Consider the following 25,905-nt stretch of genomic DNA (forward strand, 5'->3'; position numbering starts at 1 on the left):
ATCTGGCAAACAATTAGGGGTGTGCCAAATAATCGATTCTCATAAGAATCGCGATTCTCATTTAGTACGATTCAGAGTCGATTTTAAATGTCCCAAAATCTATTTTAGTTAAATAATTTTATACTGTTTTGCCTTTGTTTGTGTGTGCCTTTATTGAGAGCGCTGTTCATGTTGTACTCGATTTGGCCACTTAGGGGCAGTGTGGTTCCATGCGGTCTGATACACTGTTAAGTTGTAGCCGCATTAGAGAGTAGAAGGAAAAAGTCACAATTAAAACATTTTTTTTGCAGCGTGGAGCCGTTCTTTTGAGTGATAAAAGTGCCGCGAGTAGCGCGCTAATTAGCATTAGTGAGTCAGACTGGAGTAGATCATTACGATTCCTTGCACATCTATAAATTGAAGCGAAAATCATTGTCAATCAAATCATTTTGAATCAAAAATCGTTCTCAATCGAAAATCGATTCTGAATCGAATCGCAGACCCAAACATCGGAATCGAATCGAATCGTGAGACATTCAAAGATTCACACCCCTACAAACTATGCCTTCACACGATCAGTGGCACTGTTTAGGGACGGCAATAAGTAAACAATAACATTCTAAATGAGATTGCATTGCATGAATGCCAGTACAGTGTACTGTGTACAGTATATTGTAGTCATTTTGTTATCTTTTAAAGCATGTTGTTTTAATTATTTTTGTATGAATCATAGCCATGAATGCAGTTGCACAGTATAAAAATGTGTAATATGAAATCATAACAAAACGTACGGGCCACCACTGCCCATTCTTTTGTTGATACACACAAACATGTGCAGAGTGTGATTTTTTTGGATAATACTTGCACTTCTGGTCTAAACATTAACTTGAATTTTTTTGTATTTTGGTTGTAAATGTACAGTATATTTATGGTGTATGATGTGTAGGATGTGGCTTATTAGCAGTTTCTACTGAGGACTTTGGATACAAAGTTCGGTGAATATAAAAATAATAATATAAAAAAAACAACAACCACAAAATGCTTTTCCTCACACATCTTGCCCATCGCAGCGCCTCTGTAACATCTGCCTCAAAATGTCCAGTTCCAATAAAAGGCTGGCTCGGCTCTTTGCCGGCGTCCGTGCCACAACACCGCCGAGGTTTTAAGTTATCTCTGAACGAGCCATCCGTTCTGCTGCTTTCTGATGGAAGAATACTGGGGGGCTGTGTAATTATATTGCTTTAAACGAGCCCCCGAGAACGCTCCTGCCAAAGCGCCCACAAAGTCTCGCACTTTGGCGCGCGTCAGAAAGGCAACTCTTGCACTTGTCGGGGTGTGTGTGTGCGTGTGTGTGTGTGTGTGTGTGTGTGTGTGTGTGTGTGTGCGTGTGCTTAGGCTGGCATTAAGAGAGTGGCCACGGTGGTTCTGATACGCCTCACAAGTGAATTTAATTAAATCATAAATATGAGCTGGAGGCCGCCACCCAATTTAATGTAATGGATGATATGGGCCAGTCCGTCTTTGGCAAAGCAAAGTTCTGGACCCGATCGAATGCCCTTGAAGCTTATTAAAAGTGTTTGGCACGCGGACATGCTAGCAAAGTTGTTAAATGGATGGCGCGACTCATGCTGGAATCAACCATCTTTGATTTTGACCGAGGGGTGTGCTAGCTCTCAATGGAACAAACTTATAGGTTGTATTTGGAAGGAGAAGAAACAAACATTAATAAGAATGTAAATACGTGGCAATTTCAGATGAATACCTAACGACACAATAATAGTATAAAATAAAAAATATAAAAGAAAAAGAAAAAAGTATATTTGAAATTTAATACTTCATCATTGAAAACTATGATTATAATGCAAAAAAAAATGCATTGCATAAAAGCAATATTATTAGGGCAGAACAATTAAAACTCATCCACTGCCAGCCATTTTAGAGAATTTTGACATTTTCAAGACCCGCAGGATATTGTGTTCATTTTCAATTATTATATAAGAAAGAATAGGATCTATCTTTCCATCAGGAAAAAAATATGTTTTTTTATATTTAGACTTGTTCCCATTCTTTTATCATCAGCAATAATTTGCACAAAAGGCAGCCGTTTCCCCCAGCGGTCTTGCAAACTGTGCTGATCTCATATTTAAAACGGAGGATCGATGCCATCTACTGGTGGGTATGCGTCAGTAAAGTTGTTTCCAAATTTGACTTTACTAACCTTGCCAGCAAGCTGAATTCTCGCGGTATTTGTTCACAAATACTACAAGACTATATCTTGTACTGCTCCCACCGATACGTTCGCAACCGACCAATCAGGCGTTATTTAGGGCGGTATATGAAGCTGTGACGAAAACCAGGAAGCGCCGACGGAAACAAACAACCCTAACATGGACAAATGGACACTGAAATTAAAACTCATTTGCTCTCAAAAACGTATAAATATTTTTGGTGTCCCAAAGACGTATTAATACGTTTTGTATGTTTGTTTTTTTAATGCTAGAGCATACAGAAGGTTTTGATGTAGCCTCTCAACTGCAAAGAACGGTTGAAGAAACGGTAGTTATTACACAAACGGCCAGCAGGTGGCAGCAGAGCAAAATAGATCAACCAGGGCCATGTTGAAAAAAAAGCTAATTTACTCACAGTTCTAAATAGATTTGTGAATAATGATAACTCTAATTGAAGTACAGTATATAAATAAAATGTCTTTCTTATTAATTAATGGTTCACTTGCCTTTATTTGAGAGTAAAGGCCTAGATACACCAATCCGACGTCAGCCAAAGAAGTAATTCCTCCCCGTACTATCGGCGACGGTAGTCATTAATCCTAAAGGCAACCGGCAACCTCTTTACGGGGGTGGGATATGAAAACGTAAACGCGGCGGCCAGCTGGTAAAGCGAAAACGGGCGCTGGAGCAAGCTTCATCCCCTTCTCGTTCCCGAACGCATGGCTGTACTCCGTTGTGGCGTATCCTGGACCCCGTCGACTCCTGCCTGCTACCGATCGTCAGTTCACCCGAAAAGCTCCGGCCGTGCTGCCTTCCGCGTTTTGGACGCGGTGCCGACCTCCTGCTTTTGAAGGAGCTTCCTCGAGACCGCCGGACGGAAGGGCCGTGCACTCCTGCTGCTCCCACAAGGATCGCGCTGTTCAGTGTGACAAACAAAACGTTTATTTTTAAGGGAGTTTTTCCTTTCCAACAACTTGGATTTCCTCTGCCTGACGGAGACCTGGACTGTCGCCTGTAAGTCCACCGCTATGATTGAATTACTACCGCCTGGCTTTGCTTACTTGGACGCTCCGAGGACGTCGGGCCGAGGTGGAGGCGACTATTAAAATTATTATTATTTTTTTTATGTTAACGATGTCTATTTACCACATCGATCACAGCTTCGAAGCCACCTTCTTTGAAGTCGGCCAAACTGTGCTGTGCTGTCATTTGCCGAACTCCAAAATACAATAAGGACTTTTTAAACGACTTTGCAAAACTTATTGCTGAAACCATGCTGAAATATGATCATATCCTCTTTATGGGAAATTTTAATATTCACGTGTGCTGTCGTGAAAAAACATAAAGTTGAGTTGAGTACTGCTTATCCGCATTGTCACTTGCTTTTCTTGCTCCGTGCGCTGATTCGCTAGCTAACAGCCAATCACAGTGATCAAATGCCCCCGACGACCGACGCCGATTCAACATGTCAAATTTGCTGGAAACGCCCCCCCCCGACGTATTCCAACTCGATCCAACTTCACGACAGAAATTTATATTTTATCAGACGGTGCATGCCGTCGGCCCAAATGCTGTCTGACTCCCGACGTCGGATTGGTGAATCTAGGCCTTAAAATGAACCTATAAAACCAAAACATTTAAGTGTAATTAGGGGTGTTTGATAACACTTTTTTCATACCAATACATGTACGAGTATCAAGTACCAAGTACCGATACTACTAGTAGTTTTGGTAGATATACGTTCCCCCCAAAAACAAAGACTGATCATTTTGAAGAAAGACCTTCCCACTGAGTAAGCAGACGTAGAAACAACGTCGTTTCTATGTAATGGGCCTACGTAGAAAAGACGTCACATTTGGGTGCAGATCGCAATATCAGATGACGTAATTTCGTCAACGTCATTTCAACGTAGATTAGTGACGTACATAAAACGTCTCTCAAAGTTGAAATCGGGTTCAAAATAGGTCACGTGGACGTCCTTTTGGCGCGTTTATACAGACCAAATTTAAACAAATGTAGGCTTATTCATTATTAAAAACGGACTGAAATAATGGTGTGAAATCATGCATGAAAATGCGCGATAAAGAAAAAAATATATAGCGTACTAATCCAGTTTGTTACAATAGGTTTATTATTGAGCTCTCCCTAATTTGTTGGAATTTAGATGTTTCTGGGGTTGGTGAAAGATTCTGTCTGGTAACCCGGTGGGTAGTACGTGATGTCTGGTCGGTGCTGGATTTCACTTTCCTTTCTTTGATCCTTTCTCGGGTCTCCTGACAACCTCACGACTCTAGCTGGATACTGAAGTATTCGGTTTAGGTGAAAGGTATGGGATTTTTAATAGGTTTTAGGTGAACTAATGAGTACACACTCACACGCATGCACACAAGCACACACACCCCCGCACATGCACATACTCATGCACATACAAAAAAAAAAAGAGAGAGCAATGATGATGACATGTCGAATCGGTAAGATACTGAGCTCTCTCAGTAAAAAAAATATATATATATACAGACGCTCCCCTACTTACGAACATTCGAGTTACGAACAACGGTACATACGAACATGTCTGCGCGTACAGTATGTCGAAAAATGTTCGGAAAGAGATGCTGTAAGTTAGATTTTGTATTGCGCGTAGTGCTTCTTTCCGCCGCTAATACCGACGCTTGGCGCTGTGAGAGCTCATTGGAGGCTGAGCAACGTGGCGAGGAGGAGGAGGAAGAAACGCCGGTCCCCATGAAGGAGGAAATAACTTTTGAAGCCGATTCCAGCGACGACGAAGAATCTCTCATGATATAAAATCCTCCTCTTCCTCCTCCTTCATCATCTCCTTAAGCATCGAGTACATCTTCCAAAAGTAAGTTAAACTTCATTTTATTTATCTTATTACGTACATGTACATACTGTGTGTGTGTGTCTCGCTCTCTCTCTCTAACATACGTAGTACAGTACAGTACTGTACGTATTCTCTCCATTTTATTAAAAGTTTTTGTTCAGTACAAACCAATGCAGGTTACTTGTACAAGCCTTAAACATACTCATATAAACCTTCAATATACTTATATAGGCTTTAAACATAAATTATAATACAAAATATAGCACTGAAGCAACTTACGAACAAATTCACCCGGAACGTAACTCGTTCGTAAGGTGGGGAGCGTCTGTATATATATATATATATATATATATATATATATATATATTTTTTTTTTACGCCATATGTGTGCTTTCGGATGGTTCGGTGCAGATGAATGGCACTGTGCCCTCCACTTCTATGCCCTCCTCCTCCCACATTGCTTTAGCATACATCTGAAAAGGAGAACATATGAAGAGGTGAATAAACACTTGAACAAAGTATCTTGAAAACACGTAAACAGTGGCAACGAGCGGTGGCGTCGGTGCGTGGCTAGCTATAGGGCCTAGCACCTAGCATAGCGCCCAGCCGAAACGTGTACCATTTTTCAGCCGCATGGCTAAAAAAAAACGGAGCTCATCAGGTGCTCCTGCTATTGATAATTCTTGTGACAGATCTCAACGCAACATTGCGACAAAAAGTATAAATGTGGCTATAAGAAAATTAACGGAGCAGCAACTTACCTTGAGCAGGTCAACATGACCACTTCCTCTAGGTCAGGGGTGGCCAAGTTCGGTCCTCGAGAGCCACTATCCAGCCTGTTTTCCATGTTTCTCTCCACTAACACACCTGATTCATGATCAGGATCGTTGTCAGGCTTCTGCAAAGCTTGCTGATGAGCTGATCATTAGAATCAGCTGCGTTGAAGGAGGAAGACATGGAAAACAGGCTGGATAGTGGCTCTCGAGGACCGAACTTGGCTACCCCTGCTCTAGGTGGAGCCAATATTTATACACCACACACAGGATAGAATGAATTTCCACATATGCGTTGAAAGGTAAACTTTCGAGTCCAAAAAATAACAGTGAAATACAAAAACAAAAATAAAAATAAAAACACACCAAAAATGCATAGTTTAAAAAAAGGTCAAAAAAAAAAAAAGTTATAGCGCATATTTTTTTGTGCTCATGTAAAAAGTACAAACATGGTGAGTATGGGACGACATATCAACGTCCATGTTAAGGCCATGTTAAGGCGTCATATGTCAACCTATTTTGGCGGTCATATAGACGTAGAAATACGGTCCACGACCGGCCGTCGCTATACGGACATGATCTGGAGGTTCGTTGGACGTCGGATGTTTGATGGGTATTCATCCGAATATAGCATTTTCCCATAAAAGTGTATTAAATGAATAGCAATTTTCCGATCTTTTGATTTCTAGCTCCTGATCCAAAAACAGGCCATTGTTGTGGGTACCGATAACCTGAAATAAGGCTGGATATCGGTCCAATACCATAACTGATATCAGCACTCGGGTGGGGCATCAAAATTAATTTATTTTCCAAAAATTATTCAGCACAAAATTTATTTTTTGTAAATAAATGTATTTATTGTTGGATGTCATTTAATTGTGCAGGTGCCAGCTGAGTGTACAGTAAGCATATTTTGTCATTGTTGCTTCAGTAGCGACCAGCTTTGAAAAACTCGAGCGAAAGCTTGAATATACGCCGTTGAGGTATCGCCGCTGATGAATCATCAGAGGTGACGGACAGATGTTGTCTGTTTCATCCCGTTCTGCAAATCCTTTTCTCGCTCTCCTGTAGTGCTGGCGGCTTCCTAAATAGACCGAGAGCGAGGGTGTGTGTGTGTGTGGAATGGGACCGCACAGGGTGATGGGTAATGGAGTCATTAATAACGCGGACCTCCCTCAAGAAGCTCAGATGTTCGTTAGCCGGAGCCACAAGGGAGCCACGGGGAAATATAAAGCACTTTAATATCAGAAAAAATTCATTTTTTTTGATGATTGTGTTCATGCTGTCATAGGTCTTGTCTGATAGGTTAATTGCAAGTACACACATTTATAGACTATGTACATGGAGAGCAACCTTGAGGGGCCCCAAACTGTCAAAAATAATGTTCAAATAGGAAAACATTTGTGCCCCTTTCACTAATGTGTCTCATGGGACTAATTATTGGACGCCGGTGGACGTGTTTACACCTTTTCCAGGGCAAAAAAGCTACACTCATGTGTTCAAGTATTTTAGTGCCACATCTAATGAGAAGTAATACAGGAGCTGTATCAAACAGTCTGCTTTACAACAAATAATAATGCTCACTTTTATATGTGTAATTAATTTAACAATATATGTATTATTGTGGTTTCCACTGGGGTAGAATTGCTTTTTTTTTGTTGTGATGTGTATGTTAGATGTGTGATTTTATACCACAATAATATAGTGATGAGCAATCAGTTTCGGGCCTAATCCACCTTTTAATAAATTAATCATGCTGCTAAATAACATACAAAAACACGATATAACATTATTACTAAAGCATAAAACACCTAACCTTTATAAAAAAAATAAATAAATAAAATAAAAAAGACTAGCAAAAATGACAATATTGCTCCTAATGTTAGCATTAGCAATATTCTTATTTCCTAAATTGTGGATGGAAGAGGGCAAGTTTCGGCCTGATAATTCTGTATTAAAATTTACAGTTTCATATACAGTACTATTCACATTGGTTGTATTAGTTTATAAATCACCACTGCATCATTATGAATTAGAATCAGGGGTGGCAAATCCAGGTCCAGAAAGTAAAAACCTTGCCGCAGTTTGGCTTTAGCCCCTGATACTAGCTAACTAGCTAGCTTTAATGGTGCTTAGTTACCTAGCATAGCTAGGAACCTAGCTAGCTAGCTAGCAAGCATCAGGGACTAAAGCCTAACTGTGGAGGTTAGTATACACAAAATTGATATAGTTATAATTTTCAAAATGTAAAGATATCATTTTAATGACGTTTATAATTTTGTTAAAAATGTGTATTTCGCAACTATAACAATACATACCATATCTACACATAGCAATTTATTGAAACAATACGATTTTTCTAAATGCATTAAAAATAAAATAGACAAAAGTAGAAGGTTAGCATGTTGGCTTGGCCCTCAGCAAGTGTTCCAGTTTCTCATGTAGCCCCTTTGTATTAAATAACTGCCCACCTCTGATATAGATCAAAGTCCATCTTTTTTTGAAAAGTGTTTATTGAAAAAGATTTTTTAAATCATGCCCTTCCTAATACCAATAGTGCACATCTTATGCTCAACCAATCGGAGGGATGAATAGCTGAACCAATCAAAGAACGGACAAATGCTGTTGTTTGGTGACCCTGAAATCTCAAATAAGAAACAGACATTCAGTGTTTGTGTGTGTGTGTGTGTGTGTGTGTGTGTGTGGGGGGGGGGGGGGGGGGGTCAAAGACAGCAACACATAGAAGCTGAAATCTGATTGGGCAAACAAACAACAAGAACAAAAAAAACACAAATGGAAGCTGTATAGCCAAGACACACAATGAAATAATACCCATAAATAATACACACAACGCAAATAAAAAAAACACCAAAGCATTTTCCTCATACTTTTTTACTTTTTAATATTTCCATCACATGTGCAACACAAAAAAATTTTGCTCTGCTGAAATACAGAGCTTCATATTTGTACAATACTTTTGAGTAACATTGGCAATAACTGTCCTCTTGCAGCGGGGAGATTTAGCCGGAGATTTCCTGTAAACGGCGTACGAACGATTCTCGAGTCAAAAACATTAAAGTTTCATATAAAAGTGCATTTCAGGTTCAATGAATGCAAAACATTTACACATCCGATTGTTGTTGTTTTTTTTGTTTTTTTTAAAGTGTGTTGCCGCGACGTCTTCCAGCTGGAGCAGAGGGCAATGGGACACTGCAAAGAAGACAAAGAGGGTGTCGGCCACTCTCCAGGAGAGCCAGGGACTAAGTAGAGTACATCCCAAATACAGGATGAAACTGTATTCCTTGCTATAACCGCAGAATTTCAATTTCCTTGCTCCTTTGTTAAACAAAAACGCAGACATAACAAAACATGAAGAAAAAAAACCCTCCAGTCATCTCCAGGCTTCAATGAGCAGTAAACATCAAGAGTTGAAATGTACAGGTTGAGCCGGCGGGCCGGAGACTTCCCCATGCTCTCGGAGCCACGTGGGAATTTTTTCACACCGTTCGGCAGCACACCAGGACCGACTGGGAGGACCTCAGCTTCCACAAATGTGTGTTGCCGCATTTGCATATGTCAGCGTATTGTCCCGCTTTGCTTCTGAAGAAGAAGCCGCCGCGTTCTCTTCGTCCTCATGATTAACGCGGGATGCGGAGCGAGCGCCGCCGCCGCCGCCGAACCCTCTTTTCTCCAATAAGCCCAATTGAAGCTAATTGATTTTTTTTTTTCAAACAGACAAACATGTTAAACTGTACATTGGCAAATACTGTATAAGATTGCAATATAGCTGTAGTTAAGCAACACATGAAGAAGTCTATGTACAAGCACATTATTTTTTTTTTTTAAGCAAACAATGGGCAATGTCATTGTGTAGCCCCGCTGCTCACATGTCTTTATTTTCTTGCTTTTCTTTTTTTTTCTTCCTCTGCGTGGCGTCGCTTCCTCGCCGCGCAGCTGAATCCTTGAAGCGAGACAGCGAGCGGGACGGCGCGCTGGCCGTAATTGGCGCTCGGGCTTGTATTGTCCGCGTCACGTCCCCCGTTTGGTCGTCGGCGGTGCTGGTCTGTTACAGTTAGCTGCTGTGCTGAGTCAACGTGTGGTTCTGCAAGGACACACAAGGAAACATGGTTAATGGTCGCTGACGTTTCGTCGCACTATTAAGCAGGGCTGCAGACATATCCGCCGTCGGGCTCAATTTCAGCATTTTCCTTTTTCACTTTCCACTAGCCCGTTTATAGCGTTTGCCGTTAAAAGGGAAGTCATCCCACCCCAACATTTCTTGACAGCCCCACTAGTCTAAATACAGTATTTTGGTTAATATTGTGGAATATTTGTTTAGCAGCAACATTCAGCCAGTTTTGATCCATATCAAAGGGCGGCCATTTTGCCACTTGCTGTCGACTGAAGATGACATCACATTTGCTCAGGTAAGAACCAATCACAGCTCAGCTTCAGAGAATAGGTGAGCTGTGATTGGTTGTTTCCTGAGTCCTGAGCAACTGTGATGTCATCTTCAGTCGACAGCAAGTGGCAAAATGGCCGCTCCCTTGACATGGACAAAAACGGCTGGATTTTGCTACATAACTCATATTCCACGAATGTAATATTAATTAGAATGTCAAGTTTAGACGAGTGAGGTCACATATAAAAAACTATTGTCCAGAAATATTTAAGGTCGACTTCCTCTTTAAACGGGTTAGTTGAAAATGTTAAATTTTAAATATGAACTTTATAGTGAACTTTAATTTCAAGTGACAAATAAACAGTATGAAGCAAGCACGCAAGAACTGTTTGAGCGAAGGAGCCTTCTTTTCCAGTTCTCAGAGTGATGTTACGTGGTAGTTTCCCATCTCTTGACAGTGAGAGAGTGAAAAAAGGTGATAAGGAATACTTTATAACTTGCGTTTCAACAAGCTTAAAGCCATTTTCACACTGAATTTTGCAAGGCGCAGTATGCCGTCGTCACACACATACACAATGTATGTGGTGAGGGGCGGGGACCACAGAATGGAGTGTGGCCGGGCGTCTCAAATTGGAAAATATTCTATCTGAGAGCGGCGGTGTCATGACGACAGACAAGTGAATCCATTTGGAGAGGAGCTGATTTTGTGTTATTTTGGTAGACTCATTTACAAGTAACGGCATGATGAAACTATCCAAGTACTCGGCCAGCCTTTAGTTATTGTCTGCTGCTGTGTCCTCGTCCACAGTGTGTAAAAAGAGACCACTCGATGTTGCTAGAGCATAAAATGCAGCTGAAATGCATGCATTTAGAAACAAGCACATTACGGTGCCTCAGAGACCACACTTTGCAAGCCTACCAACAATTAGAATTTTACGTGAGCAAATGAGCATCTCGGCGAGCGACGGTGACTTGGCAGCCGGATTTAGCCAGAGCAGCTAACAAGAGCGGCTATCAGGAGTGGCTGAGAAGAGTGTCTAACGGAAGAAGCTAACTGGATTTAGCCAGGCAGCTAACAAGAGCGGCTAGCGGGAGTGGGTAACAAAAGCGGCTAGTGGGAGAAGCTAACTGGATTTAGCCGGAACGGCTAGTGGGAGTGGCTAACAAGAGCGGCTAGCGGGAGAAGCTAACTGGATTTAGCCGGAGCAGCTAACAAAAACGGCTAGCGAGAGAAGTTAACTGGATTTAGCCAGGGCAGCTAACAAGAGCGGCTAGCGGGAGTGGGTAACAAGAGCAGCTAGCGAGAGAAGCTAACTGGATTTAGCTGGAGTGGCTAGCAGTAGTAGCAAGCGGGAGTGGCTAACAAGAGCGGATAGCGGGAGAAGCTAACTGGATTTAGCCGGAGCAGCTAACAAGAGCGGCTAGCGTTGTAGCATAATGTTTGCATATGTATGGTCAACCAACATTTCACAGATGTTCTACTGTGCATTAGCACCCCCCATTGGCAAAGGTTTGACATTACGGCAAGTTAATAACTGATCAGTTACGTGTTTCATCGTCTGTCTCATGATTGATGTTTCGAACAAGCAAGAAATATCACAAGCAGAAGAAGCTGGTAAAAAAAAAAAAGTTTGTAAAAGCTTGCGATGATAGCACTGCCCGGGCTAACTATGTTTGCAAAGTTGTCCTCTTGTAAGGTCAGACTACAGCCAGGTAATATAATTATTGATTACTAGACCTACGATTACATCAAGAAATTTACATTGTGATGGAATATATATTTTTTGGCATATTATTGAAATCAATAGTGGGTTTTTAAATTGAATTAATTATTAGCTCACCACTAGATGGTGCTAAAATGAGCAAAGTCAGTTTTTTATTTTTTTTTTGCAACAATCAAAAATACAACTAAGTCAAGATGCGGTCTAACCAGTGGCAAAATCTCAGTTCTTACTTCCTGGTAGGCTCGTCTTTTGATTCTTTCTCACTGAGCAAGTGCAGTGTGAAAAGGGCTTAAGTTTATTTAGTATGTTTGGATGTGTTAAAAGCATGTAAAATGATATCTACAAATATGTCTTTATGGAGCATTTTGACCTGTCCGACATGTTATAAAAGGTAAAAGCATTTTCTACGGGTGAAATATTTGGAAAAAAAATGGATGTCGACCTGAAAATAGATTAGATTGGAACTTTCGGGCTGAGGATTGTTTACATTTCAGTGCCGATCTCAATAAAACTATTGATCAAAATGGCAATGGTAATGTCACATGGATGCCCCGATTGAGTGTGCCCGCTAACAAACGACAGTCGTACATTTCAACACAAATACGATGCTCTTTCTGTCCACGTGCTGTCTACGGGTCCATGCCATGTTTTGATTATCTTGACATTCCAAACATCATCACCGTCAGGCTTTCATTATCCCCATTCCAATTAACTTGCACCTGAGTCAGACGTGTGCGCTGGCGGATCGATACCCTCTGGATGGACGGGATTAAGCTCGCTATAACCCGCTTCTGACACCAAAGCACAACACCTCTCTGACAGATAACACCCCCCCCTCCCCCCAATGCTGAAAAATATTACATCCCAATCAAAGGCTGTGGCCATGGAAACAAATCCATAACGAGGCACTGGCACGCCGGACGGTATACGGTCCTTGGAGTCTTGTTTATTTATCCTGGGCTGCCATCTAATCAATGTATGCACTACAAAAAAAACATTAAAAAAGCACAAAAAAGAGACTATCAAAGTTAAGAGCGCCTTTTTTTTTTTTTTTGTACATACATATGTAATGCTGCAAAGGTAACATGCCGACTTTGTTTTTGTTGTTTCATCCACATTCATTAAGAGACGCTGACACACACATTGCAGATCACTGTAGAGTGGTTGTAGCGGGGCAGCTGTGCCAGGTTCTTTAAAGGGAGCGTGGACCAGGGGGTGTGTAACTGGTGTCCCTGGTGGGCGGAATCCAGGTCATCTTTTGAAGTGACTGCTAATCCCTTTAATGCAAACTACATGCCCCACTTGCTGCGCTCACTTTAAAACACGGCCTTGGACTCGTGTCGACTGGCATGGATTTAGACACACCTGTCACACGCGCGCACACATCTCAGCAAGTCCACCAGCCGGCTCATCATTATTGTACGCATTCACACTCGCAAGGTTGTCTGTATAGTGTTATTATCAAATAAAGGTAACAATGCATTTGTAGAAGTGTAATGCATTATATTGAAAGATTTTTCTAATATTTTTGCTTGCCTTGTATGAGTCTTCCAATGACGTTACAGTGTCAGTTTTTATCTCTCCATTAATTTAAATATATATGTCAAGATTAATTTTCTAAGTACGAGTCCAGGGCTAATAGACTTAAATTTAACTCCATCAGTAAAAATAGGACTTTAGTCCTGCTCAAAATTTTTATTTTTTACTTCTTAGTTTAAATTTTTATTTCACTCTTAAAAATAAAAGAAATGAAAGGGGACAGAAAGAAGTAAAAACTTGTTATATCTGCAACTGAGAAACATAAATAATAATCAACACCAAATGAATGACATTGAGCGGTCAAAACGCTTTCAATGTAACAACTCTATAAAATAATTCAACAGCATGTCCTTGTGCTGTATATATATTTTTCCAAAAATTGTGCTTTTAAACGTTTTTTTAAAAAAAATACAGATAGACTGAGATGATTTTGTTTTACAATCCAGATTCTTCCACAAACTGACACCTTAAGTTGAAATACATTGTTCTTTTTATTTTGTTCTATATTTAGGTTTGGAAAAAATGTCGGTACCTCTTAATTTGTACTAACTTTCCCTTAAAAAAAAAAGATTATTATTATTATTATTGATATATTGACTGGTAAAATTTCATGATGGGCTTTCTACATTATTTTAAGGCGGTTAAACTTCATCAATTCATTAAATTTAAACGTTTTGAGTTGTTATAGTTGTTGTAGTTTTAGAATAAATGTACATAAGTTATCTCATATTTACTCTTATAGTATTACAAAGCACGACTCATGCGCTTGCAGCTGCAGAACAAGGAACTGTGTCTTTATCACAAGATAAGGACTGAAATATTTTGTTGTTGGAAAGCCCTGTAAATTTTTTTTAAAAGAGGGCTTGGGGGAGTGTGCCTCAGAGCAGGTAAAAGATTGTAACTGAGCACATCTCCGTCAGTTCTCCTCGCTAGCAAAAAAAGAATCAATGTCTCTTGTCTTGTCTAGGTTGACTGAACCTGACAAGTAGTTGTTTTAGTTGTTATGTAATAGAGTTACATTACTGTTGAATTTATTTGTACTGCTACTTTTATTATTTTTTTACAAGCTCAATAGTAAACACAATTTTCCACATCTCCCACCAAAATGGATCATTCTGTATGGAAATGAAATTGAATTTGATTGTCATTGCACATGCCACAAATACAGAGCAATGAAATTCATTTGACAGTTTTTCAACTGGAAAAAAGGAACATAAAATATCACTTAATTGGGTCACCAGGCGGCGCCTACATTTCTTAGATGAGAAAGAAAACAGAATTAGGGGGAAAAAGTCAATTCCCAAATTGTGCTTCTGTGATGGGGCACAGTGTGAGATCCGGAAAAAAAAAATTAACATTATTAAGGCACAATTTTTTGAATACTTCTCTTGTAAGGGATGCCATTAGGTTGCGTAAGTAAATGGTACTTGGTACTTACTTATTTATATAGCGCTTTTCCACCTGACAAGGCCCTCAAAGCGCTTTACACTGAAAAAATAGCAATTGATATTTACAAAAAAAAAAAAAATCAAGTCAAGCTTTGTCACATCAGAAATTATAGTTAAACTCCTTGTAAAATTTACTTAGAATTTCTGAGTGCATCAACCTTTACTAGGTTTTTTCAAGTAAATATCATCCCCCCCAGTTTTTCAGTGTACGTTCGACTATTCATTCACCGACTGATGACGCAGAATCAGGAGCAACTGGAGGTTGAGTATCTTGCTCAATGATACTTCGACGTGGTCACAATGGCATGGGATCAAACCCACAACCTCCGAGTTGGGAGACAAGACAACCACTCTACCGCTGAGCCGCCACGCCGCCCCAAAGTGTACCTAATAAAGTGATTTGTTCTTAGAATATATCCAATAATATTGCTAATACGGATAATATCTATCAATGAAAGAACCTTGGCATCTTATTTTCATGGTAAGATCCTCCAAATGATCAAACTTTGATGCCATGTCTGCCCACGTTGGATGGCAAAAGGTTGAGTATTCATATCAGCTCTAGAATTTGCCCCAAAATGGCTGCTCAACCCCAAAATGGCCAACTTCCTGTTTAATTTTGGCCGTGGGTCCTTGAGAGTTTCTTCATGTTGATTGGTGAAACTACTTTTAGGGCAAATTTTCCAGGTGAGTGAATTTTTGAGCACCCCCACCCCCCAAATGTGATTCGGAATGCTCGCTGGTGCTCGGGTGCTAATAATATTTTCTCATTGTTTCTAATAACAATAAAGATATCATTATTTTGAAGGTAGTTTTGTGTTTTATTCCCCTTCCACGCTGTCAGTGCGGAACCCTTTCGGGCATCACCAGTGGGCGACTATTAACCCCCGTTGCATTGCTTGGCTCCCCCCTACCCCTTTCGGCTGCCTCCAGATGAAGCGTTTAAACACCTCCACGGCTTTCCCTTCAGCTGCGGCGATTACTCCCCGACAGGTGGGGTAATAAGCAGTTTGACGGGAGAGCAGGGAGAGTGAACACCCCCCCACCCCCACCCACGCCCCCCCTCCCTCACTCTGCTTTTTCTTAAAAAGAGAAGGCCCCGGACAGGCTTCGTGCGGAAATAAAGCTCCTTTAAGTGAGTCTGGGAGGAAACTCCCCTTGGGACGCCACCCCCCCCCCCCATTCTGCCCTCCCCTCCCCTCCGGTAAAGACATCCTTGGTGTTGCCGAGGAGGGACAGGAGCGCGGCAACCTTATTAATGAATGCGGCCCATTACCCGTCAGCCTGACTCCTCGACTGCTCCCAGAAGCCCCCGCAGAACGTGACTTCAAATGGCAGGATATTGACACGGAGAGAGCAGAGCGGCGAGGTCTCGGTGTGCGAGTGTGCGCGGTGAGGGAAACAGACAGAAAATTTGTGCGCACACCTCGGCGCGCATGTGTGTGCGTGTGCGCGGACCCCAAAGGAACGTAGCTCCTTGGATATAATGTAGGGCTCGTAACAGCTATTAGAGGGGAAAATAACGCCTCTGGGGAGCTCCTACCCCCTCCACCACCATCACTGCATGTCCCGGCTTTGTCTGACACACATACACACACATCGCATTCCTACCTTTTCCTTAGACACGCCACTAGTTCTCTCACTGAGGGCTTTCTCAAGGACGGTGTTAAACGACTTCAGTGGCAACCATGCAGACTAAAGGGAAATGGGGCGGGGGGGGGGGGGGTATTGTTGAAAGATTGAACATGAAACCAATACGTCATCTTAGCGGACGCTAAACTCCACAGTCGCTATTTTGAGGGATGGAAAGCAGTGATGTCGGCGTTACTCTGAATTAAGCGCATTTTACAGCAATGACTTATCCAAACAAGTAATCAGACTACAGTTACACTTGAACTCTACTTTATAGTTACTTTGTAGAATGAATTAGCTTCTACTTAAAGGCAACAACAGCCTTTCAGAGAAAGCTACAACAAGCAGTTGCAGTTGACCGCCTGCGGGATTCAGTAGTGAGCAAGAATTGACCAGACTTAAATCAACAGCAGACACTTCTCAACAACTGACATATTTGAGTGAAAAATTAATGAATAATAAAATACAGGAGGACACCTGATTGGGTTAGAAATAAGTTAGAACACATTAAAACAGTTGGGTCAAAAGTAACCCAATTATTGATAAAAAATGAACTGATCCACTCTATAGGTCAGTTTGATCCAACTTTCTGGGTTGTTTTATACAAAATGACCCAAATTTTTGACCCAAGTAAAGGATCTGACCAATACTTATGAGTTGTTTTACACTAAAATACCCATTTCTGGACTCAAAGTTGGGTCAAATTGACCCAAGTAGAGGATCAGTCCATTTTTGACCCAACTGTTTATAGAGTAAAGGAAAACTCTGGTATTGAATATATTGCAATGCATTGCAGGAGTATTCAAATTAACGCTGAAGTCTGAGGGAGTGACATCGTCGTTTTCAGCGCATTGAGAAGGAGACATTTGCGTTTTTAAAATGCAAGTTAAGTCACCAGTTTTGGGTTTATCAGCTAAAAATGAAACTATTAAGGTTCCTTGCACACTGTTCAGTTGACAGTGTTATCTATGTAGCTTCAATAACACTGTAAAAAAAAAAGTATTTTTGTTAAGTGAAGTCTAGAAAGGTTGTCTTTATATGAAATCCAGTAGCAAAGTGTTAAGTGGAATCCTGAAGTCTCATTTAATAAAAAAAATAAAAATGTTGCTGTCATTTATTTATTTTTCATAATGTTAAAAACACTTCCAATTAAGTATTGAAACAGTATCTGCTAAATGTAACTATTAAGGTAACTTGTAATCTAACTTAGTTACTTTTTAAGGCAAGTAATCCATAAAGTAACTCATTTAATTTGGGCTCGTTTCCACCGCCAGTATCTACTCTACTCTACTCTGCAAAAGCCCCGTTTCCACCAACAAATCTACCCGGCTCTACTTTACTCGCTTTTTCTGGTACCTGCTCCTTTGCGGTTCTAAAAAAAAAAAGTAGACCAGTTCCAAAACATTTTGCAGGCCAATGATTGGTTCGAGACATATCGTCATCAATGTGCAGCTGCGCAAAACCACCATCGCGAGAAAACAGCTGCCATTAACGATGACGAGAGGACAACAATGGCTTCCAAACAGATGAATGCTTGGGCTTTTGTGGAGGTGCAAACCTTTTTAACATTATTGAATGCAGTCTTCTGGTTGCTGCAATATTCATTCGATGTCTTCAGGCTGAAATAAACGGGCACAAAGCTATTGTTTTTGCCTGTGCGCAGTCCACGCTAGCTGCGGTCGCTTTAGCATGACATCACTGGCAAGGTGAGGAGGGGGTCTCGGGTGGTGGCCGTGGCAGTGGAGACGCACTGCTTTTTGGTGTAGAGCCAAGTAGAGCAGAGCAGAGCAGAACAAAGTAGAGTAGATTAGATACCGTCGGTGGAAACGAGACTTAAGTTACTTTTTCAAGGTCACTGTGGCAACACCGATGGCGAGTTAAGGAATTCTTTCTCTGTGAGCTAGGTAAAAGCACGCGGTGGGAAATTAGACGTGGAATACGAATCGAGCAAAAAAAAAAAAGTCCAGGCGGCAAGCAGGACGTCACTAATGGTGTCACACCAGAATGACTGCAATTTAGGATTAGATGGCCTCCATTAAGCCTTTTAGCGCCCGTCTCAACGCCCTCCTTCGATGTCGTCCTATTCCCCCGGAAGCTTGGCCGTTCCCTCCAAACCTTAATCTCCTCCTCCATCCTTTCAACCACCTGCTGGAAGGCTCCGCTTAAAAAAAACAAAAAAAACCCCAGCACATCAGTCACAACTAAATTACATTTTGCTTCTATCATTGACGTGCTTCTACACTACATGAAGATGGGCAGTGCCAGCTTCTTCTCCCTGCGTTCCCTCGGTGCTGCTGTTCAACCCCCACTTTCATGTGATTTCATCACCCCACAGCAACCTCTTCCAGGGCAAGAAGAGGAGGAGGAGGAGGAGGGAGAACACCCTGCAGCATGCAAACAGGTGCAACGTGTCTTACGGAATTTAAGGCTGCGGCTGGAAGGAAAAGTTGGAGGGAAGCTGCCGGATGGGGAGTTGATTTTTTGATCGCTCTTTACATTGTAGCCCGTCCGTAGAGAGCGTCCGTTCTCCAGTGAGGCAAGCGCGGTGAGCGGCTTGCATCAGCGCCGCAGAGGAAAGAACGGACGGACTTCTCTCCTCGCTTTCTTTCATCTGAGCCAGCCACATTAGACACAAGCTCTTATTGTACGACATCAGAGTGCGGGAAGATGTCGGGCTTAACCGCGGCTCTAACAATGTTTGATTAGTATAATGTTAATACCTGCAAAGCACCAGGCAAGAGCACAGAAACAGGCAGCTCAGATTTAGCGAGTGGTTAGAAAGCAAGAGTTCAAGCAGGCAGTGTTTCATACTTTTAAGTGTAGATTGTTCAATTTCGGAGGACTGTGACATAAAAGGCAATGATAGCCAATTAGGGAGTAGCCTAAAGCTTGCGCTATTGCCTGAAATAAATAAAAGATCAACTGGTCGTGTTGAGGATTTGTACAAGTAAAACATATCTCACAACTCATTTATAACAATAGAAATAGACAATAGGTGCTTTTCCATTACCCTCAGTTTTGCGCAAAAGGCAAGTTGCGCATAAGCAAGCCGGTAATGGAGACACATAAATTTCGAAAAAAGTCTCAAATATCGCAAAAAGGCTCTCATGAGGTGTTTTTTGAGACATCAAAATAGAAGTATTTCGCAAAAATGTAATGGAAATACTTTTTGTGCTTTCCCAATAGTCATGTGACCCCCGCCCAGCACGGGGGAAAGGAAGCAGGAAGTTCGGGGGCCACTCTCTTTCGTGTCGGAACTGCCTCCGATAGGGGGTAACAAGTCATTTTAAGCACAAAGTGATTCAGTTATGGAGCCAATAGGCCGCCGTTCAATGCACGTCCTATATAGTTGCATGAGAAATGGCTGTTGCCCCTGGCAACGAGCAATCGAGCGGCATACGGCGCACGTCCTAGTTGAAATCCATCCGTCCGCACTATAACACAAGTCGTAAGCGCGCACACACACAACACCAACACCAAATGCCCTGACCCGCCCGATGAGGCGAGGGAGATGTTTTTAAAGTAATATTAATAACTCCGGGCGTCTGTCTTCCGTAAACATCATGACGGGACATTACGAGAATTGCGCCTCAGAAGCGAAATGCTTTTCAGTGGAAACACCAGCAAGTCGAAATAGTAATATCGCTTTTATTTTTGCAAAAAACTGTAATGGAAACGCACCTAATGTTATCAGATATGCTATCAGTTAGCCTAGCCTTTTTCATTTCTTCCGCTACTACTACTTTTTATTCTTTGTATTTTTCCTCATAAGTCTCTTATAACAACAGACAAGGAGACATGTTATCAGATATGCTATCAGTTAGCCTTGCTTTTTCCATTTCTTTCTCTACTACTTTTTATTCTTTGTATTTTTCCTCATAAGTCACTTATAACAATAGAAATAGACAATGAGACATGTTAACAGATATGCTATCAGTTAGCCTAGCATTTTCATTTTCTTCCGCTACTACTACTATTTATTCATTGTATTTTTTCTCATAAGTCTCTTATAACAATAGAAATAGACAATGAGACATGTTATCAGATATGCTATCAGTTAGCCTTGCTTTTTCCATTTCTTTCTCTACTACTTTTTATTCTTTGTATTTTTCCTCATAAGTCACTTATAACAATAGAAATAGACAATGAGACATGTTAACAGATATGCTATCAGTTAGCCTAGCATTTTCATTTTCTTCCGCTACTACTACTATTTATTCATTGTATTTTTTCTCATAAGTCTCTTATAACAATAGAAATAGACAATGAGACATGTTATCAGATATGCTATCAGTTAGCCTAGCTTTTTCCATTTCTTCCGCTACTACTACTTTTTATTCTTCTTTGTATTTCCCTGCAGTTTGGATGCCTTGTGGCACCGTGTTGCCACTCAGCACTATGCCAGGTTTGGCAGAGGAGAACAACGGCGACCAGATTTTCAAAACTGAACAACAGATAAAAATCAAATATACAATACATTCTCACTATTTGTAACACATTTAATCATGAGTCAATCTGGTGACTGATAGTTGCATTAATTTAGCTAAATGCTTAAAGCTACCTTGGAGGACAGTGGATCCAACCTTTTTTTGCTCGGTCCCGGCAGCTATTGGAAGCTGGCTGTGGCGTTTACCTCGCGCCGGTCCCACATTGTAAAATTGGAAATATGCCAACAGAAAAGGCTAGTAGGACTACATTTCCCATAATTCATACACACAGAAGCAGGAAGTTGTCAAGTTCCGGTATGACGAAAACATGCCTGATGCGATTAGATGGAGAATGTGAATGTTAAAGTAAATAGGAAAGAATTTGACAGTTAAATGCCTTTTTAATTAGTTTGTCGTATGAATCGCTATGACAACTGTGTGGTTGACATACACGTGGCCCAAAACGGGATGTGAAAACACATGCGGCTGACAAAATCCGCTGAGACTTGGGACACAAGGCTCAAAATTGGGTCTGTTAAATTGTTTGTTGTTTATGTTGTTGTTTTTAATTACTTTGTAACTGGGAGAAACGGGGCAGAGAAAATAAGACTTGTCTTCTTTCTGCTCCTTTTCATTCAACATAGAAGAATATTGTTTTATATTGCCTTTTTTTTTTTTTTTTTTTTACAAATGAATGAAATGATTGAAATTGAAAACTTGAAACCGTGATACGGTGATGTCAGGTGTTCAGCGTTGGTCATTTCAAGCACACACTATAAGTTCCTGTAGTCTCTCACATTTAAAAATCAGTTTAGAAGTGAAAAAAGTGGCATATGTGCTCCGTTTTTATTTATCATAGAGATGAATGTGCTGCACTGCATTTTGGATTACGTGCAAAAAGTTCTACTTGTGTTGTGTTAAAACAAACAAAAAAAAAGACAAGGGCGTTGCAACCGGGCTCGATCTTTAATGGCGTGTTGAACTCAGTCCAGTATCGACTGAGCGTTCCCCACAGTAAACCTTCCCCGTCTTTGACCTCAGGCCAGGCTTACCGCCGGCCAACTTAGCCCGACGAAGAACACAATCAAATAAATAAATAAATAAATAAATAATTGAGCAGTTGGCATTCTCCACAGTCATCACTTATCGGGCCGCGGGGAGGGATGACCCGCCCAAAACACCCGCGTTGTGCCACAACCCGCCTGGTTTCCTTGGCAACAGACTGTCTTGTTTGAGGAGAAGTGCCCGGGGGAGCCGTGGCGGTACAGTAACAGCCGACAACAACCACAGATCTCCATGGCTTCCTTTTGTCATATTCCCACAAAATACTCACGTTGAACAGCGGCCGCGTTGTGCTGGAAAATGGCGGCAAACTAAATGCTTCCGCCGAGGGGCAAGCGAGGATGACAGGCCACCTTTTTTTTTTTTGGGGTGGGGGAGAGGGTGCTTTGTTGCTGTGAATGATAGTCATTAGCCTGTCTTAGCAGACAATCGAATGGCGCCGGAACCGGGCCGTGCGGCGATCCCGCTGTTTGACTGAGGTAGCAAAACAAGTGCACAACTGCTGTGTTATTATGGGGCCTCATTAAGTGAGGGGAAGGTGGGAGACGGGCGAGGGGAAGCGTCAGCGAGAGGGCCGGCGAGGGGAAGGAAAAGAAGAAAAGAAGAAACACAGGAGAGCGATACAAAGTGTATTCTGAGGTGATGGCAACACACGCACACACACACAGATGCCTTTCCAGCCAAAATGAAGACTATGACTAAAGAAGCCAATTAAAGGCTTTCTTAGGGGAGCCATCTTGGGAGGGGGATGGGTCTTCCTGGGACATGAGCCCTGGGCAACATCCTCTAATTAGACAGAGCGAGGGGGGAGGATCTCTGCCTGTCACTGGGAGGGAGATGGGGTCCGCGGGGTTCCGCATGTCAGTCCCAGAAACAAAAACACAATTACTCTCACATTTAACCACTTCAGTCCGCTTTGAAAGGAGACGCCAGACCGACAACCTCCACGCGGCGCACCTTTCGGATGGATTGCGCGTCAATCTAACCAGCACGCTGGTGTTTATTACACCAAACTGGAGAGCCAATCAGAGAACGAGCTTTTAATTGACTGGCAATGGGCGTCATTCGACACCCCTTTTCGCAACTGGAGGGTTACGTCATGCCGTTGGTGGAATTCAAGAGGGAATAATCGGGTGAATCATTTCAAAGACTCCGGAGCAGCACGTTGTGGGACGCATTTCTGCCTCACAGTTCTGAGGTCCAGGTTCCGAATTAAGCGGGTGAGCTGGAGCCGAGGTCAGAGGCAGGGTACACCCTTGACTGGTCAACAGCCGATCGCAAGGTCACAAAAATACAGGACCATGGAACATTCACACTCACATTCACCCTCATAGATGATTTTGAGCTTTCAATTAATCTAACTTTTCACAGGAGGGCCAGAGCCGAGAAGTCATTGTTGGTGACACCAACTACGGTCATGGTTTCATAAAATTAAATGTCAGACATTTTAAAAATGCAAGCAGGAACAAATCCAAGTAAAAAGCAGCGTTTATAATTGTGAATAAGTCATTGTACTTTTTAGACATGGTTTGTGCCATCAATTGAAGTGTACAAAATGGGGAGCACTCTGATTGGCTGTTTTGCTAGAAAATACAAATCATTCCTCCACTGGGCGGAAAATTTCCCCTGGCCGATGACGTCACGCTACGGAAATGATGACGCATACGCATACACACGGTGCCAGTTGGGTATATTTGACTTATTTTCTCTTTGTTTGTTTTATTCAGTTTTTTTCTGTAACACTTTTTACTGTTACATGATAGATAGTGTAAGTTACATTTAACCCGTATTTGATAATACCTTTGCTGTCTAAAGTAATCAAGTAAATTTTAGATGATTTTTGTGGATTATATTAACCTCTCTCCAACATCGTTATTTACAGTGTATTAACCCAAATACTGTATTTAGACTAGTGGGGCTGCATAGAACATATTATTATCAAGATTTTTTGAGGGGTGGAGGGTTGACTTCCCCTTTAAAGTTACAATTTCAAAATGTATCATGGCAGTGCTAAGAGAAATAATGCTTGGAATTGGACAGCTTCAGATAGGAATTAGGCCTTGGAGTGATCCAAGGTTTGCAACGGGTCTCACAGCCTGGGTTAGAAGCCATCCAACCTTTGACCTCCAGGCACTCGGGGTGCATTTTTTGACTGTTTCAAAGTGACATAAATTTGGCAGCCATGTGCACAACAATGGAACGAGACATTATATTTCCGTAGGATGGACCCACGCAGTAAAAGACTCGTACAATGATAAAGGAACAAGAATTGACCCTTGGGGCACTCCAGGACAGCACATCCCACACCTGCACTGAAAAACTTCTGCTGGTTAAGTAAGATTTATACCAGGACATGTCAGGATATGTCAGGACCTATCATGCCCGCGGAGTTTTCCAAGCAGGACAATAAATCTGGTGGTCAACTGTATCAAAAGCTGCTGTGAGGTCCAACAGAAGCAGAACGACAGTTTGACGAGAGTCTGAGTTCATGAGGATGTCATTAAACACCTTGATCGGTACAATCTCGGTACTGTGGCCGCTTTTAAAACCTGATGGAAAAAGCTTAGAAATTCATTTTTTATATCAACACCACCCTTTTCAGCTCTGGTCGGCGCTACTGAGCAAGGCACACAAAATCCACAAATCCGAGGGTGGCTGCAGAACTGTGAGTATGTGAGGGTCAAATGTAGTACAACTAGAAACAGTTGGGTCAAAAGTAACCCAATTATGGATAAAAAAATGGACCGATCCACTTTATGGGTCAATTTGACCCAACTTTCTGGGTTGCTTTATACAAAATGATCCTTTTTTTTGGGCCCCATTAAATGATCTGACCAATATTTGAGTTGTTTTACGCTGAAAGACCCATTTCTTGACTCAAAGTTGGGTCAAATCGAACCAAGTAAAGGATCGGTCCATTTTTGACCTATAGTTGGGTTATTTTTGACCCAACTCTTTTTAGAGTGAAGAATGACTCCAAGTGGCGGCAATTTGATTCAGATTTAACATTTAATTTATGTATAAATTACGCACGGTTGTTTTATACAAAATGACCCCGTTTCCTGACGCAAGTAAAGGATTTTACCAATATTTATTATTAGTTTTATACAAAATGACCCAATCTCTTGACCCAAGTAAAGGATCTGACCAATATTTATCAATTGTTTTATACTAAAATACCCATTTTTTGACTCAAAGTTGAGTCAAATTGACCCGTAAAGTGGATAAATTATTTATCCATAATTGGGTTAGTTTTGACCCAACTGTTTTTAGAGTGTGCAATTTGGGCATCCTGTCAATGTAGACACAGCAAAGTGTACCAGTGGTGAAAATTAAAAAAAACAAAAACACCTTTTTTAAGCATCCATCCATTTTCCTAACTGTTTATTCTTCACAAATTTCAATCATAATTGGAAATTTGAACCTGCAATGTATATCCAGCGGTAATCGAATAACTACCAACAGCAAAAAAAAAACAAAAAAACAATCAGTGATTTTCCTGAGAAGCACAAACATTTTTTTTTGTTGTTGATTCTTCACAGTTGTTAGAAAAGTCAAGTCGGAAAGTAAAGACGACATGTTTGCACAAGAGATGCGTCGACGGTTCGGGGCACAGCGCGCCGAGCATCTCCTCTTTGTTTGGATTTAACTTTCCCTGGTGGCGCAACACAGGAAAGAGAAAAGAGCTCAAAGGCTTCTGGGAGTTTTTTGTCATGTCTCCCCGCAGACAACGTGCTTGCGTGCACATATCAGACCCTGGGAGAGACCGCCAGAAAGACAAACACACACAAACGCGAGCACGCTGAGTGGGAGAAAATCCTCCCAGGATGGCGAGGTCTGTCATGCTGTCTA

At 41.4% G+C, this 25,905-nt stretch overlaps 1 protein-coding gene across 4 annotated transcripts in view; it reads right to left on the reverse strand.

The window, feature by feature from the left end:
- Nucleotides 1–8,704: 8,704 nt before the first annotated feature.
- LOC144044259 (zinc finger protein 521-like) overlaps nt 8,705–25,905 on the reverse strand; it is a 164,762-nt gene continuing 147,561 nt past the window's right edge. For all 4 annotated transcript variants that reach the window (XM_077558561.1, XM_077558559.1, XM_077558558.1 and 1 more), the window contains one exon: nt 8,705–9,921. In XM_077558561.1, the coding sequence (XP_077414687.1) occupies nt 9,892–9,921 (30 nt within the window). In that variant the 3' untranslated portion in view covers nt 8,705–9,891. The remainder of the gene's footprint in view (nt 9,922–25,905) is intronic.

This window comes from Vanacampus margaritifer, chromosome 2, assembly GCF_051991255.1.
Source record: "Vanacampus margaritifer isolate UIUO_Vmar chromosome 2, RoL_Vmar_1.0, whole genome shotgun sequence".
Classification (NCBI taxonomy): Eukaryota; Metazoa; Chordata; class Actinopteri; order Syngnathiformes; family Syngnathidae; genus Vanacampus; species Vanacampus margaritifer.